Raw genomic sequence first — 17,500 nt, 5'->3', positions numbered from 1 at the left:
TATTGAATACAGATGTCACTCAGCATGCCACATCAGAAGTAGACTTTTATACATTCTCCAATATTGCCTTAAATAAACAGGTTTTGTTGTTGTTGTTGTTGCAATGTAATTGTAAGGGCAACGCTTAACTTGAATGACCCCACATCCAGACCATATGACTCGTGTCACCCTCGTTTCGAAGAGGACAATTGCCCCATCGTACAAATCGGCGTTTATTTGGCCCCCCTGTTGCGTTTGAAGTAAAAGCCGTCCTAATCCCATTGGCAATGCTTGTCGGGTTGTCACATGCAGGGCCACGCTGTTTTTGCGCCTCTGCAGATGATAGACCGATTCTTCTCAAAGTCAGTGAACAAATCGTTGGCGACCAGCTGTTCGAAAACATGGCAAATCATTTGAATCCTCACTTTACCCAAAGACGCCAAACAAACGTCTTTTCCTACGCGCTTTTGTCAGGAAGTTGGAAGAACACACTACTTTAGCTGGTGCAAATGAGTAAAGTTTGTTTGTATTTGTTAATCTTTTAATTTCGTAGTGGATTAAAAAAAAATGTGGGCTATGACTTGTCCAGTAATGTCTGGCAAGCGATATCTCATAAAATAACAATACATTAATTTGTTAGCTCATTCATATACCAAACTTTAATTACGTTTTATAAAATGTAATGAAATTATGTTTCACTCGATCAGGGAAGCTATAGAGAATAGGTCAAATATGTAGGCTATTCAAGAGGCCTACACTATACTGCATTATCGGTTGGTTTCAGATTGTTATAATAGTTGGCTCATACGGATTCGTTTGTGAAAGTCTTGAAGGGTGGTGGAACCTATGTTGCCATCGGTCCTATAGTGTCCCCATGAGGACATTGTTTTGAAGTGCAACTGATAGTGGTGGAAACTATAGGCAGTGATGTTTTTATAAGCATCACCATTTCATGTTGGCTTGACTACTTAAAGGAGAACAAGTGATATAAATAAGGTGATATATATTTGTTTGATGGTTGACAATACTGTGGCTCTTTTGACAGTGTTATGTTAAAAATCATCGATAGACCAACCATGGAAATCTGTTTTCATTACGTTTGGTAAAAAGAACTGTGTTATTTTGAAGTATGTCTATGTGGTTGGTTAAATACCATGGCATTGTTGTTTCTTCTCAAACTCAAGTCAACTTGTAGGCTACGTATGTCTTTCCTCATTATAGACGTTTTGATTAATGCATAGGCCTATTTGTTGGTTGGCTGCTGCTCCTGTAGCCCAGGTGGCTGGTCGAAGTAGCATTAGACCCTATAGGATTAGTAGTATATCGATTAAAAAAAAGAGGCTACACCTTACTGGCGCCTTCACACACGACTGGTCCTGGGCAAGAGTACCCTACTATTATTTGTAATGAAACATGTTTTTGACGAGGCTTAGCGATAAAATCTATAGGGAGACGGCCCTATGCATTATGCTTTCCCTTCGCAAGAGGGCGCAATATGCCGCCGGAGTTTTAAACAAAGATTACTCTAAATTGTGTCCATAGATTTTGTTCGTTCTTTGTGTAACGATTTTTCAGGTATGGTAGTGTATTATAAAACTGAAAAGGTGTATATAATATGCCAATATTATAATATAATATTGTAATATTATAACATTATTAATATGCCGACGTAAATAAAAACATTCGCGCGAATAACCTCAAATGAATTGAATTGAAGTCAGTGGAAACCGTTAACCTAAAAATAACTGAGTGTAAAAGTGATGGAAGAGATAAAAAAAAAAAAACTCTACCTCTCCTACAAAGATATGGGAAGGCACCGACAAACTCGAAATGTCACACCAGCACAGTTTTCCTTGGGACTGTCGAGTGGAAACAAGAATTTGATCTGTGTTCAGTTTTTGTTTACTTGTTTGTTTTATCACTACCTAACAGTATACTGTACAGGCAGTGGTTTAGGTGATAGCAAATAGGATGCACTTTAATTTCAAATGCAATGGTATCAGCATGGCTACTGTGGAGGGGATTTGAAAATATGCCACATTTGGATCTATTAAATCAGAGAACAGAGGCAGAGAACGGACCAAGTCCCACAAGCCTTTGTTGAGGTAAAGGATGTTATACCTTGTCTCCCTACTGTATTCAGCTAGTTTAATTTAGTAACTGTTTTCATGTGGATGGCTTCACATTGCCATGACCTCAGTATGCCTAATGTGAGTTACAAACTGTTTCCATCATTGTCAATATTATTTGGACCATTACTCATTAGCTATGCCCCCAGCCAAATATGAATTACAGAACAGATCAAGACCACAGATGGATGTTAAATGGGCAGAGTCAGGCTAGGGGAGCATTGACACTGGCGACTCGTCTTTATGTCTCAGAAAAACAACATTGAGGTAGTGAGGAAAAGCAGAGGTGAAAAATGGAGTGGGAGATGGAAGTGGAAGATGAGATAGCTGGTAGAGGGTACAGGGAAACAGATGGATGTGTCTGATGAGTGAAAGGTGATCAAAGTGAAAGGGGAAGGGACAGGTTGTTCATAAGGAGGGAGGCTTGGTTTGAGTTTGAATGTAGTGAAAGAAAACAAAGAAGACAACGAAGAAAAACAAGAGGAAGAGGAACAAACTGATTGAGGAAGAATTTAGGGTTAATCAGAGTTTTGTGTTTGGACATGGTGTGTACTACATAACACAACAATACCTCTTAGATACCATGTGTAAACAGTCATATTTCAGTGGAGAGAGAGTTCAGGGTGCCTTCGGATGCCATTTCCTCTTTAAATTTCTCAGATTTCCCTCCCATGGACATCCTGATATGCACTTTTACATCAATGGAGACACGGTAAAAGAAGGTCTTGTCGGGGTAAGTTACTATACATAAAGTCATGGTTGGGGAGTAACTAGTTACGTGTAACAGAGTTACGACTGAATTCAACCTTTAACGGAATGTCACATAAATTAATTTGGTGGTCATTTTTGTCAAATCCATTTACACTACATGTGAGGTGTATGTGAAAATGTTCCCCCCAGAAATCAACACTTTGGCCTTGGTGGTGTTGATACCTTACTAGTGAGGGAACACAAGAGTACCATAGGAACTCGTGAACCCACTCCTCAGATATTAGAACCTCAGTTTCCCTAAACAGTCAATAAATATCTCCTGGCAACCTTTGAACGTTTTGTTTGTTTGTTTGTTTAGATGGTCTAATGGCTGTCTCTAATTGTCCTTTTTTTCAAATACTTTTTTTCAGTGTTTTCTCTCATCATATCTCTGTACATGTTTCTTTGATCATATCTCTTTCATCATATCTCTTTGATCATATCTCTTTGATCATATCTCTTTACATATCTCTTTAATCATATCTCTTTCATCATATCTCTTTAATCATATCTCTTTCATCATATCTCTTTCATCATATCTCTTTCATCATATCTCTTTGATCATATCTCTTTACATATCTCTTTAATCATATCTCTTTCATCATATCTCTTTAATCATATCTCTTTCATCATATCTCTTTCATCATATATCTTTGATCATATCTCTTTCATCATATCTCTTTGATCATATCTCTTTCATCATATCTCTTTCATCATATCTCTTTGATCATATCTCTTTCATCATATCTATTTACATATCTCTTTAATCATATCTCTTTCATCATATATCTTTGATCATATCTCTTTCATCATATCTCTTTCATCATATCTCTTCCATCATATCTCTTTGATCATATCTCTTTGATCATATCTCTTTGATCATATCTCTTTACATATCTCTTTGATCATATATCTTTAATCATATCTCTTTGATCATATATCTTTAATCATATCTCTTTGATCATATATCTATACATATGTCTTTGATCATATCTCTTTGATCATATATCTATACATATCTTTGATCATATATCTATACATCTCTTTGATCATATATCTATACATCTCTTTGATCATATATCTATACATATCTCTTTGATCATATATCTATACATCTCTTTGATCATATCTCTATACATCTCTTTGATCATATATCTATACATATCTCTTTGATCATATATCTATACATATCTTTGATCATATCTCTATACATCTCTTTGATCATATATCTATACATATCTTTGATCATATATCTATACATCTCTTTGATCTGCTCATTTGTGACTTGCGTGTGTAGGAAAGGTGTCCTGCCTTGGTTCAAGGGTGTTGAACCATTTTATCTAATGAAGAGAGATGTGAGAGAAATCTGCTCCGTGGTCAAAAGGAGGCTTCAAGGATGCACTGAACACAGTGATTCATTACTGGGGGGGGAAACCTGCACTCATACTCACACAGTAACTTCAGCTTCATTTATACCTAAGCGCAAAGAAGAACAAGATATTACAGATTGCTTATTGTGGCGGTTATTTCAAAATGCACTGTGAAACACATACAGCGTCTAACCACCACCTGATTATGTAATAATGTAGTACAAAACTGTGGAGAAATTTACTCAATTCAAGCTGTTTATTACAAAATAAGTGAAGTTATTAATTTAAGTGCATTCTTAAATTTGTTTTTAAAGCAAAATGTATGAAACAGCCAGATATGTTATTTTATGAGACTAACAACGTCACTAGCTACAGAAAAAGGTATGTCTTGCCTTGCATGTGACTTAATTCCACTTTATTTTTTTTTTCATTTTAGTGTGTGTTCATTTCATTTCAATTTTGTATTCCTGCTCAAAATTGACTGACCCATGATAACTTCAAATCAATTTGTCATAATACAGAATTACCACTTGACTTTTTTCCTAATAATTACAAGTTTTGCAATCCTCTCTGGAACTTGTGTTTTTGTAAGCCTTGCTGAGCTTCACATGTACAACTCATTATAGTCAAATTAATATTATTTAGGGTTTTTTAAAAACTATATTAAACACATATTGTGCTTTTCATCATAGACCACTTAGTGTCAAAGTGTGGATAGGACATTTGTTTTGAATGCCCTAAACTGTATTTGCCCTTAACATAGTACAAATAGCACTTGTAGTGTTCCCAGTCAAAACTGCCTATTATAATCGTGTTACTCAAGAAAGGACATAGAGCCAAACTGTAATAAATGTTATAATCTGTTTAATGGAAAAGAAGAGGAGAAGAACATGCTGGGGAAGCTATTGTTACTTGAGTCATCACTTCAGTTTGACATTCTAGGTCTGAATATTTCTTTATCAGCTAAATATGTACAGTAAGTAACCTTTATATACCATACTCACAGGCTTGTGGGGAATCATTTTATCACACACACACACACACAGAGAGAGAGAGAGAGAGAGAGAGAGAGAGAGAGAGAGAGAGAGAGTAGTAGTACACATCATGGAGATGGACAGTTATAACGAAGCACAGCATGATGCTGGATTTATCTGATCAAAAGGTAGGCATTTTGCAAAATGTGCTGCGTTGACAGATGGGAGACAGAAACTCCGTTTTAAAGCGCTTACAGCAACACATGTCTTCAAACAGGGATCACTCCATTACACTCATATCTACTCAAATTAATAGGCATAAAAAAAAGCTCATTCATGTTGATGGATGATTGCAATTCAGATGGCGTGTTGACGCTTACCAGTGCGAGGAAGAGGATATCGCGAGAAAACCCATATGTGTGGCATACTCTAGTCTTTTGTAACGGCGTGGTCCATAGGAAGTATCGTGAGACATCCTGCCTGTCGGCGTCCGAATCCGGCTGCTGTTAGCGTTGGAGGTGAGTAGGGATGCAGACGTGAGCAAATGGTAAAAATACAGGGATCATTTCAGAAGCTGTCAATTTTTTTGTATTGCTGTACAATCGTTAACAGATGACCCTAACAGCTGTCATCAGAGGGTCATCATGTAATTGCAAAGAAATTAGAAGATATTCGCTTGTGACCAGTGCAGGCTAGCTCTGTTTTAGAATGAGTAGCGGGGTGGATCTCCGAGATGCTCTCTCGGTTTCATCACATCTTGCCGTGTGCAATCTTGCGCATTATGCAAGGCTTATTGACACGATTCTGAAGCATTCTGAAACGTTTCTCGAAGAAGCGCATATCATAAGCAATTTACAGTAGCTTGTGCCTGTACCAAATCCAAGGCTTGGCCTGCTTCTTGCTAACTGGCTAGATGCATTAGCCCACATCGACTCCGTCAACGTTAAGCAAAAAAAAAAAAAACCTCTATAGGGCCTACTGGTCTGCAATAACCTTGGTATAATTTTGAATGTGATGTCTGTATGGTATTTCATATGGTTCGTTACGGAGACAAAATATGACCAGGCAAGCTACTTCCGAGCAGCACCTTGCGATTCTGTCATTCCCCTCCCGGGTGAGCTACCTCAGCGCAGTGAAAGGAATGGCCTCCATAATCACGCAGCGATAGACAGAACGCGGTTTCATGAAATCCCGTCTTTATACATCTAGCTTGGGCACAATGTAAAAATCTTTAGAGAAAAAATATGCCATCAAATACTGAATCATCGCCTAGATGCCGTGTTTTGGTTCAGGTGGCGGCGCACAAGGACAAGGGTGAATGACAGGTCCTGTCAGCACCATGGACAGGGATTCTCCCCCTCCGGTGGCATGCCGCCTAAATGGAAATAGATATATTTTTGTGAAGTATGTTTGTAATCATGACAGTGAACTATTGTCATTTTATATTATGCTCAGTTATTGACATGCATGAAATCACCCAATAGAGTCACCTTGTTTTTGGGTAGTTGTACCTTGGGTAATGCTTTACTCTGAAGTGCCTACTGGTGCATAAAGTTGTATATAAGGATTGTAGTACCTTGAAGATATGAAATGGAGTTAAATGTTGTTCTTCAGTGATGTAGTGGTGTCATTATAGACTCATGAGGCATGTGTGAAAAAGACAAATGTAGAGCAGGCAGAACAGATTGTGGGATCCGACAGCCTGGAGACATGGCAGTGTAGTGCCCACTGTATGTGTGGGTGTGTGTGTGTGAGAGAGAGTGTCTGTGTGTATGTGTGTTTGCTCTTTTCATTCATATCTATATCTGAAGGGACTATATCTTTACTGTGTTTTTTGAATGAATACCAAACTACAAGCTGGCATTTGTCAAACTGCTTTAACAAAAAGCAAAACACCCTCATCGTTGACTTGTATGTTTACAGTTTCTTGATAAACTGTGTTGATAACATAATCATGCAATGACTGTATTACTAAAATCTAAAATCTGAAAATCTTTGTTCATCTATTCTCTTAGGGCAATGCCTACGCGTAGAACCCCCAGCATTATTACCATATAGCCTATGTGTAGGAGGCAATCTGTCTATTTTTAATCCATTATTCATCCAGATTAATAATCTATGAAACAACTGAGAAGGCCGTCAAATTTAGTGAAAAGATGATATTGGCTGAATTTGTACCTCTTAAACTCCAGAGAGTAGTTTTAAATCACATTCATTTGCTAAGAGTCTTAACATGCGTTCAGTATCACTGAATGTCAGGCTGGGCCCTTGTGTTAAAGGGAAGTAAGAGCACTTCACTGCTAAATGTTTGATGCAGGCAAGACAGTTAGAACGTTTCATACTGAACCCCCCCCCCCCCCAACAAACAAACAACCTCAAAATGTGCAATCAGTGGAGTTTTGTTCTAATTTAATGATGCACAGATGCTTAATGCTTAATACTTGATTCACTTGAATTATGCACACACTACAGGCTTTGCCATGATCCCACAGTGAAAAATGTATCCCTCTGGATATTTTTCGGGATACCTTGAATTGATTAAATGTCTTTTGAGCAAAAATAAAAATGTGTATTTCAGCTGATATGTTACCATATGGTACCATAGATCATGGAAACATGTTTTATATGTCCAATGTCCATCCTAACTGAAAACCTGATACTTGGAGAAGCAATAATTGGATAATTGGAGAAGCAAAGGTATTTATTTGCTCAACGTTTCCACCCACCAACACACCTGCAGACTATTGTGTGGAGACGTCACATCCATCGGTTGAAGGATGGGGAATATCTTCGGAAACCTGCTCAAGAGTCTAATCGGCAAGAAGGAGATGAGGATTCTGATGGTGGGACTGGATGCAGCCGGAAAAACCACCATTCTGTACAAGCTCAAACTAGGAGAGATAGTCACCACCATTCCCACCATCGGTATGAGTCTTTCCTGTTTTGAGTGAGAGAAATAGAATGTATTACTTATGTATCATAGGTTATCATCATTTTAGTGGGAAATACTAATTAAACCTCATGCAGATTAGATGTGGGGTGTGTCTGTATTGTGGATCAATCACAGTGTGATTGCTAATTGTACTTCTATTTCTAGGGTTTAATGTGGAGACTGTGGAGTACAAAAACATCAGCTTTACTGTGTGGGATGTGGGTGGCCAAGACAAGATCAGACCTTTATGGAGGCACTACTTCCAGAATACTCAAGGTTAGTGCAGCCACAACACACACACACGCGCACACACACACACACACAGGACACACACGCGCACACACACACACACAGGACACACACGCTGTCAGAGAGACATATACACACACACACTCAGAGAGACACACACACACACACACACACACACACACAAACAGACACACACACACACGTACTTCATTTCTGCTCACACACGCCCGGTGTTCTCCCCCAGGTCTGATCTTTGTCGTAGACAGCAATGATCGGGAGCGTGTGAACGAGGCCAGAGAAGAGTTAATGAGAATGTTAGCTGAGGATGAGCTCCGTGATGCCGTGCTGCTTGTCTTTGCCAACAAACAGGTATGCCTTCTCTCCCTCTCTCTCTCTTTCTCTCTCTCTTTCTCTTTCTTTCTCCCTCTCTTTCTCTTTCTCTCTCTCTCTGTCTCTCTCTTTCTCTCTCGCTCTCTCTCCAGGAATTTGTGTTGTACCCAATGTATTTATGTATTATGTATAATGTATTTATGTTGTCAGTGATGCTTCCATGACTCTAACAAACCCTTACATCTATGTGGCATCTCCCCAGAGAAAGAAATATCATTAATAACATAGCATCTGCTCAGGGGCATACATCTAACTGTGATTCTACTCCTGTTATTTGTGTTTATTCCTGTACTGTGAATCCGTTTGATCCCAGGATCTGCCCAATGCCATGAATGCAGCCGAGATCACAGACAAACTGGGCCTGCACTCCCTGCGTCACCGCAACTGGTACATCCAGGCCACCTGTGCCACCAGCGGCGACGGTCTGTACGAGGGGCTCGACTGGCTGGCCAACCAGCTAAAAAACAAGAAGTGAGATGTGGGTGGGCTTTTAGATGGGGTGGGGTGGGGTGGGGTGGGGTGGGATGGGATCAAGGGTGCCGGGGAGGGTTACTTTGGGGTTAGCTTGTTGTGTTTTTTTTTTGTTTAGTTAAGTTTTTAAGATTAGATTTCTTCATTCGTTCGTCAAAGGCATGGCTAGTGGACTGGTTGGAATAGGCCTTGGGTGGTCTCTGTGAATGGACTGTTCTCATACGCACACAGCATACTACATGCTTACACACAGAGAAACAAACATGTACATTTATTTTTTTTAAATGCACACACCATATTTTTTGTGTCTTTGTTCCTCTCTCCACCTCAGTCTGACCTTAGTAACTTGATGACCAATAGTAACTTAGTTACAGTCAGTGCAGTACAGCTAACAACCAATACATAGAAATACACAGTATACTGTATGTTCACCAGTGTTTGTCTCCTCACACCGTTAACTGTTGCCTTGATCCATTTGGGCAGGACTCACTATCTCTTCAGTCACTACTCTCAGTGTCTCTGTGTCCGTCCACTTTCCTCTGTCACTCTGTCCTAATGGTGACACCTTGATGTAGTGCAGCACGAGAGCAGATTAGTTTAAATTATCAGATGAATTGCAATATAATTCTATGTTGATTTTTTTTTTTAAATGTATATATTGATATATATTTTTCTTTTTCTTATTTGATGCAATGATGATGCAGTTTCATGAGGTTTAGCAGTGGCTCTTACCTTCAAGCACTCGCACACTTACACACACACATATATACACACGCACACTTCCCCATAATACACACACACATGTACTGCACATACACACAGACACACACACAATACACAGACACACATACACACACACACAAACACACACACACATGTACTACACACCTACACAGCCCTCGCAGTAGAGTTGGTTACCGTTTGCTTGTTATACTAAGTGAGGGATAGTTTTAGTCTGTATTTGTCAGTGACTTACTGAGTATGTGTCAGTGTTGCCTGCATGCCAGTCTCCTGTGATAGCGTAGCTCAGCCGAGGTTAGAGTGCATGCAAGTGTCGTGCAATAGTAGGATAGGCTTGGTCAACGTGGCATGCTCCCTTGTGGTTGCATTGTGTGGACAGTTTGCTGATGTGGTGAGTAGATGCAGTAGCCTTATTGCCTGGTTAGATCTGTTACGGTAGCTTTAGCAGTGTTGTGCCCACTGTTTAGTAATAGAGCCCACTGTGGGCTAACACCCTTTTTCGCTAACACTGCATGGCCTGCATGCTGCTCTGCTACTTTAGGGTAGATAGATGTTGTAGATGGATAGAGAGCTAGATAGATGAGTATGGAATGCACTGTGTAGTCCTTTCTGGTAGTTTCTGTGGGTAGGTAGTAGGTAGTTTCTTTAGATTTGTAGTTTGATCTTTAATAAGTAGATTCTTTGTCGGATGCTATGTGTCGTGGTTGCGTTTCTTTCTCTCCGGTTAGATTCTTTTTTGTCTGGATAGATTTATCTTCAAATAGATTCATGTTGCTTCATGTGTCTCTCTTTGGTGCTTTGATTGAGGTGTTCTATCTGTGCATTGTCAGATGTGTTTAAATAGATGTCCTTAGCTGCTCACACACACACACACACATACACACACACACACACACAGACACACACATGCACACACATGCACATACATACACATACACATACACACATGCACACACATACACACACTCACTCCCATGTGTGTCTGGATGGAACTGCTAAAACACAAACTGCATCATATTGCCTCATGTTTTCCTTTGGGTTGCAATTTCATAGTGCTTTATTGAACCAGGTGATGCAGAAAGTCTCCAGAGTATTCTTTATTGTAAATGAATGTGAACTCTCTTGTATGATTTGTTTATATCGACTATTTTTATTTTTTATAATTTGATTTTTCTTCCATTTATTTATTCATTTGGATATGTATTCGTGTGCAATTCTTGTAGAAATGTCCAGAAAACACAGCACTGCCTCTACGTGTGTTTTGCTCCAAATCACAAGTGTATATGTTAGCCATTCGGCATTCCCGCATTCAGAGTTGTATAGTGAACATGGGAGAATCAGAAAACGGGACCACATCCTTACCTTACCACTTCCCATAACCATTTTATACCAGGAAACACAATAGGTGATGCCAGCATCAACTCTTGTCTTGTGTGTGTGTGTGTGTGAGTGTGTGTGTGTGTGTGTGTGTGTAATAAATAACACAAAACAGTGAATATTCAAACTGTACAACAATAATCACGTATTTGGTCCAGTCACATGCACTAGAGAGCAGTATCTCTGCTGCAATCCATGTGTGCAACTGTTTGAGTTTTGTGGCCTTATATGAAGTTTTGTAAGAAACAAATGGTTTGATGGACTGGCATGAAAGGAACCTTTTTTGGTCATTGAATTATTTGTTTCTTTTTGCTTGTTTGTTGTCTGATTTCATAACTTGATTATTTTATTTCCTACTTGTCTGGAAGCACTACTAATTTGCTCTTTAATCAGAAAAGGCATTTATACAAATGCCCTGATTTATTTATATGTGTATGTATTACAGTTTTGTATTTATTTATTTATGTATTTGTTTGTTTGTTTATTTGTTTGTTTGTTTCAGCCCTCTATGTTCTGTATTGGTTGCCGTGTTAAAAGAGTGCCCTTTGGTTCCTTTTTGGTCGTGGACATTCATAGTATTTCGGGTTTAAAAAAAAAGACTTTTTGATGGCTTAGACAGTGTCTGTGAATAATAAAAAAAAATAAACACATTAAAACAAGTCTTGGAAAAATAAAGAGCAAACAACTCACCCCATAAATTATGCTGTAATCGTAATGATAATGACTTTCGTAACCAAGGTGATGCTGATTATTATTATGATGTGATGTAGTCGTTGGAGTCGCTGTCTGACCCCTCGACTGTAAACTCACACACAGATACAAATATAATCCCGCTGTGTTGACAATAAACCTGTTTTCTGTATGGCCTGTTGGGTCTTCTGTCTTTTTTTAGATTTTTTAATTCCTTAATTTTGTTTAAGATCTGTTTTTTATGCACACAAGCTTCTGACTATCACTTGAGGTACACATCCATTCACTCCTGATATTTTTCTTACTGGTCTGCCGCTGCAAGACTAGGTCTGATAAAATTTCACTTGGAATATAGTTTTGCTATTTTCAACTTTTGATCTTGATTGAGACCAGATATTCTTAGACTGCTTGTCAACAAGCTGTGGGGAATGGTTTTGGTTTTGACTAAGTGCTTTCATTTGAGATCACTCTATGCTGATGTAATGCTTTCAAAAGAATGCAACATTAAATCTGTTTCTTATAAAGTGAAGTAAAGACGAGCAGAAGATCACACAGGCCTTTCTCAAGGGGATGGATGCTATGGCTCATCTCCCTCCTGGTTTCATTTATTGTCTCAGTTTAGTCTTGTCTGCTGTGAGCAGCACAATCTCTTTCAATATAATGTTGATCGATGTGCATACACTATGATTAGCTCAGCTGAAAACCAATGTGGTGTTTTCAGCCTTCAGTAATGTGGGATAGTAACGCCTAATGAGCTAATTTATCACCAACATTTTCATGTCTTAGAGTTTTCTCTCGCAGAGAATTTGTTAGCTCAATTTGAAATCATAATCCTGTAGACAAACTTTCTTGACAAACTGCTGGAGTACATCTCTTTGGGAACATGATGTTTCTTTTCACACCGGTTAAACCAGTTCAGCTGAAGAACAACAAAGTTGTTTCGATTGCAAAGTGAGATTTCCTTTTTGTTGTAGCAAAGCAGCCCTGCAATATTAAGATGTAACCTCTTAGTGGCAGTGTAGCTATAGTCATATCCTTCAGCGCTCAATGGCTTCAGGCTTAACCAAAACACTTTTATTTGTTTATTTGATTATTTTCTTTTTCTAATTCCCTTAATGTTAAAACAAAGGCATGCATTTACTTTTATGTGACATAGGCTGACACAAAATATATAACTTATTACGTTATAAGTTCAACAGTTGTGTTTTCATTTCATGAAATCTAAATCATATCTATGTAGCAATAATAAAGTGCCAATTCAAATATTTTAAAAATAAAATAATTCATCGGGCCTACTTTGGTGTAGTACACCATAGCACTATTTCTGACCTAACAAGTACCATTTAATGCATAGAGTGTCTAATGTTGTGAAAATGTAACCTGGGAGTCAGCTGACCATGACACGAAGGCAGACACACAGTCCTGACCTGAACCAAATGTGCTGGAGGCCTGCTCTCAGGGCATCACAGCAAGAACACGTCTTTTGCAGTGTGGTGTTGCAAGTAGATGGGCACACATACACACACACACACACACACACACACACACACACACACACACACACACACACACACACACACACACATACACGCACAACAACTCTCAGCAACTAAACTGCCATGCTGTTGAAAAAGTGAACATGGACATATGACAAAATGTATAACACAGCATTTGAAGTGTGGCTATTCATTTTATGTTGTCATTCTTATGTTCTCTTTCCTTATTGCCCTTTTATTGCTAGAGTGCGATCCTTTGGACTAGGAGAGGTCAGTCTTTCTGCTGACATTAAAAGGGTCAGCAATGTAGGAGACTGATATGCTCTGAAAGCGAAGTACTGTCATTAAAGACTGATTGTAAATCTCAGTGACTCATTTACCTATATTAATAACTACACCGGGTAATTATACTGTTGTGTCCCTGGTTTGATGATAAACAAATTATTAACTATTTTCCAAACAGTGCAACATGTCCTCAATATTTTTAGTATTAATCGGAAATAGTACCATATATATAGTTACATTAATCAAACTGAGGTGTGCTTTCTATATGCTTCAGGTCCACAGGTCTTACAAATGTTTACTTCAGATGGAATTTACCAATTCAAGACAACACACCAAATAACCATAAAGGCCTGTTTTTACACAAATGTGTTGTGGATTTTGTTGATAATATGAAGGACGATTAATACATTCTTCTTGGTAGCTGAAACCTTCTGATAAATCAGTGTTAATTAATAATCGATTATTAATGGTTTACTGATTGGGAACATTGTGTGTGTTTGGGCTGGGGGTGGGGGGAAGGGGGAGATTAACACTGGTATGTTTAAAGACAGCAGTATATCGACAGGTCTCAGGTGCTGTTTGCTAGTAAGTTATTAACCACTGAGAATGTGCAGTTATTCCCAGAGCCATTAAGTCTTCCAAAAGGTTTGAGGTGGTATGCCATGCAGACCTCACACTGACTGTACCACCACAGTCTGGGGGCATATACAGTGAAATCGAGATCAGTGATCCTTTGCAAATGAAGCCCTGGACTAAAAACTCTCCAACTGTTATGAATTGTTGTCTTTGTGTCTGTGTCATATGAGAACAGCATGTTCAGCCTACAAGGAAAATAACTGGCACGTTTGAACAGTAAGTAGTTATGTGCTCTGGAACAAACACAGTGCTATCTGACCTCATTGTCTTTTCCTTACTAGTCACAACAGGTGGGCAACTGGTAATTGTAAAACCTGCTCACCTTTCAAGGTACTTTTGTTCACCTATGTCACGCATTGCTTTTTTCTTTTTTCTTTGTTTGATTCTTTCATTCCTTCTTTTTGAGTACGTTGTTTGTGCAATCACTGCAACACACTAACTCGTACTTCAGGAAGAGCCTGTTTAAAGAAAAACCTGTTCCCCTCACTGAAAGGTCTACAGACAGAGACATTTATGTAAAGCCTGAGGTACATGCAAACACCTCAGTGACAGCATGTTATGTATCTATGGGTTCACTACATTTAAAAGAAAAAACAATTGTGTTTTATTTCGTCACTCGGGTTCATCAGTTCAAACATGGTAGTCATCATCTGAACAAAATGAATATTTGAACGTCATTTGAAAAATGTTTCACACAACCAAAAAGTGCCTCTATTCATTAACATTTGGCAATAATTGAGGCAAGTTTTGTTTATTGCTGACGCACACAAGAAAAGCCTTACACACTCCCCTCTGTATGAGGTGCACAAGTCTGTCATCCACATTGGCACAATGGCAGCCATTGTGAGAATCTCAGCCCAGAACCATCAAAGAAAGGACGATTAACCAGTTGGCGATACTGGGACACAATACAGCCCTTCACAGAAAACAGCCCGGCTTCTCAGTCTTCTGCTCACAACAGCCAGCATTTATCAGTGCTCCTGTTCCGTCTGGATAAGGGGCAAGAGGGACTGACTGGCACAAGGCTGCCACTTCCCAGTGGTGTCTCAGACTATCCTTTCATTTAACACTTGCTCTGTAATGACTGTAATTTAGAGATTTGCAATGAAATGACACCTGAAGTTATCATTTCCATCTCAACATCAAGATTTATGTTTTACTGATATCACCAACCCGGGAGATGAAGCATAGCCTTAATTTATCCCGCACGTTAAGGATTTTTTTCCACACAATGTCATTTATATATTTATTTAGAAAAAAAGAGCTATTACTGCAAATAAGACGAGTAGGGTGTTATTTCAGCTGTCATTCGACAGTCAATAAACACAACATTCATGCTGTGCAGTGCTATCTATCAGGTTTAGTCGTACATATCACACTTCGTTTTTCCCTGCAGCACGGGGGGGAAAGAGAGACCCACTGATTGGGCTCAGAATTCCGTCCTCAGATCTACCAGCTATACCAAATCAGATGTAAAACTTCTATAAAAACAATAGAATAAGATGAGTACATGATTATTCCATTTCATGGAAAATGTGACTAACTTCCTTGGCGACTGGTAAATTATAAAACTATATGCATGTTCATTGATCCCTAGAAAAACAAACATAGGATCGTGCCTTCAATTAGCCACAAAGCTTACTGTGGACAATATAGCAAATTGTTCACGCATTATACTGGCCTATCTGACACTTGCCAAGCTGTAAAGCTGTCAAAAAAATGACCAACATACACAACTCATTTGTGCAAACAATTATTAAACCTTACATAAATACCCGGTTCATCCTAATCTCAAATAGGTCAGTAGAGTTATTTTTTTTCTTTTCATTATTTTAGTTGTTTTGATTTGTAGACACAGACATTGTTTAGACACTGGCCTCTTGATTGGTCCTTGTGTTTATTTTTGAGCCAATCAGAGTCCACTATTAGGTTTACTACGACGCGAAATGACTGCTGAAGCGCAACCGACAACTTTTTCTTGTCCGAACTCTTCCTTGTTCGAATGAAATATCTTTTGTTATATCACCTGTTATTTTCCTTTTTAATGGAAGAAGAAAGGAAAAGCGCTCTGTTTAAACCAAGACAATAAGGAAACGCTACGGAGGACCATCAATCTCGTCGCCCACTTGGAAATTAACAAATCCCTGGGAATTAAATCATTGCAGCGAATAACTATAGACCCTGGCCCAGTAAATATGATTTTGTTGGTGATTTACCGGCTTTTTTGCGAAGGGGAAGTTGTATTAGGCTAGGGGGCTACATTTGCATTCATTTTACTTCATTTATTGTGCAGTTCAAGAAATTCCGCAAGATTGGACTGTGGACTGAGGGGCTTTAGCACCTGAACAAATCTATCTATACATGTCCTCATCATGATATACTGATTGTTCACGAAATAACTTTTGCTGGGTATAAGAATGGCGGGGATTCTGAAGATGCTCGCCTTGTGTGCAGCGCTACCATGGTTCACGGGGCCAGCGTGCGCTCAGACTCCGGAAGGTATGTGATGTACCCTAAATGTCACATTAATCTTGTTCTTTCCGCAGCGAATAACCAAAACTGTATGTGTGTATTTGTATGTATGTATGTGTCTGTGTGTTTGGCTGAGGCTGTGAGAGTGTTCCAGATTTACTTTGTTATTTCGTTTGCCTAAATCAGTTCTGATCGGAAGTGCCAAGTGACAAAACCTGTTGATTGCGTGGGACCAGTTTGGTGCGCTCGCCGCCTCCTTAACCGTGTAAGTGCGTAAAAGCTCCTCAAAAGACGGTCACTGCTATGTTTCAGTGACAACTGACAAGCTCTACGTGCTTGTCTCAGTGGGTGGTTGTTTGTCTTTTGTGCATTTGTGAAGAGAACGATGACAGCAGTGACTCGTGTTTGCATTTAAGCTGTGCGTTATAACCTACATCGCAGCATATTTTGTAATATTTTATTTTGTCATATATATAAACGTAACACACTTCGGACGGAATGAACATGAACTAGGCTACGATATCACTTAGTCAAAGTTCTGTTGAGGTTATTGCCTCAG

At 38.9% G+C, this 17,500-nt stretch overlaps 2 protein-coding genes across 4 annotated transcripts in view; both read left to right on the top strand.

The window, feature by feature from the left end:
* Positions 1–5,403: 5,403 nt before the first annotated feature.
* On the top strand, positions 5,404–12,229 carry LOC105909960 (ADP-ribosylation factor 3). Of its 2 annotated transcripts, none has more exons than XM_031567200.2 (5): positions 5,404–5,749; positions 7,943–8,127; positions 8,300–8,410; positions 8,628–8,752; positions 9,087–12,229. In XM_031567200.2, exons 2-5 carry the CDS (start codon positions 7,980–7,982, stop codon positions 9,246–9,248), a joined length of 546 nt encoding a protein of 181 aa, XP_031423060.1. In that variant the 5' UTR covers positions 5,404–5,749; positions 7,943–7,979; the 3' UTR covers positions 9,249–12,229. The 2 variants fall into 2 exon arrangements, with proteins under 2 accessions (XP_031423060.1, XP_012694084.1); XM_012838630.3 differs by having other exon boundaries at positions 5,408–5,720.
* A 4,020-nt stretch (positions 12,230–16,249) lies between these two features.
* erbb3a (erb-b2 receptor tyrosine kinase 3a) overlaps positions 16,250–17,500 on the top strand; it is a 20,958-nt gene continuing 19,707 nt past the window's right edge. For both annotated transcript variants that reach the window (XM_031567199.1, XM_042707747.1), the window contains exon 1: positions 16,250–16,968. In XM_031567199.1, the coding sequence (XP_031423059.1) occupies positions 16,887–16,968 (82 nt within the window). In that variant the 5' untranslated portion in view covers positions 16,250–16,886. The remainder of the gene's footprint in view (positions 16,969–17,500) is intronic.

Source organism: Clupea harengus, chromosome 5 (assembly GCF_900700415.2).
Source record: "Clupea harengus chromosome 5, Ch_v2.0.2, whole genome shotgun sequence".
Classification (NCBI taxonomy): domain Eukaryota; kingdom Metazoa; phylum Chordata; class Actinopteri; order Clupeiformes; family Clupeidae; genus Clupea; species Clupea harengus.
This window is presented reverse-complemented; position numbering and strand designations above follow the sequence as displayed.

Excerpts from the sequence above, each read along its gene's own strand:
- LOC105909960 (XM_031567200.2), top strand. The coding sequence starts at position 7,980 with ATGGGGAATATCTTCGGAAACCTGCTCAAGAGTCTAATCGGCAAGAAG. Across the intron at positions 8,411-8,627 it reads CTACTTCCAGAATACTCAAG|GTCTGATCTTTGTCGTAGAC; the intron begins GTTAGTGCAGCC and ends GTTCTCCCCCAG. Across the intron at positions 8,753-9,086 it reads TTGTCTTTGCCAACAAACAG|GATCTGCCCAATGCCATGAA; the intron begins GTATGCCTTCTC and ends GTTTGATCCCAG.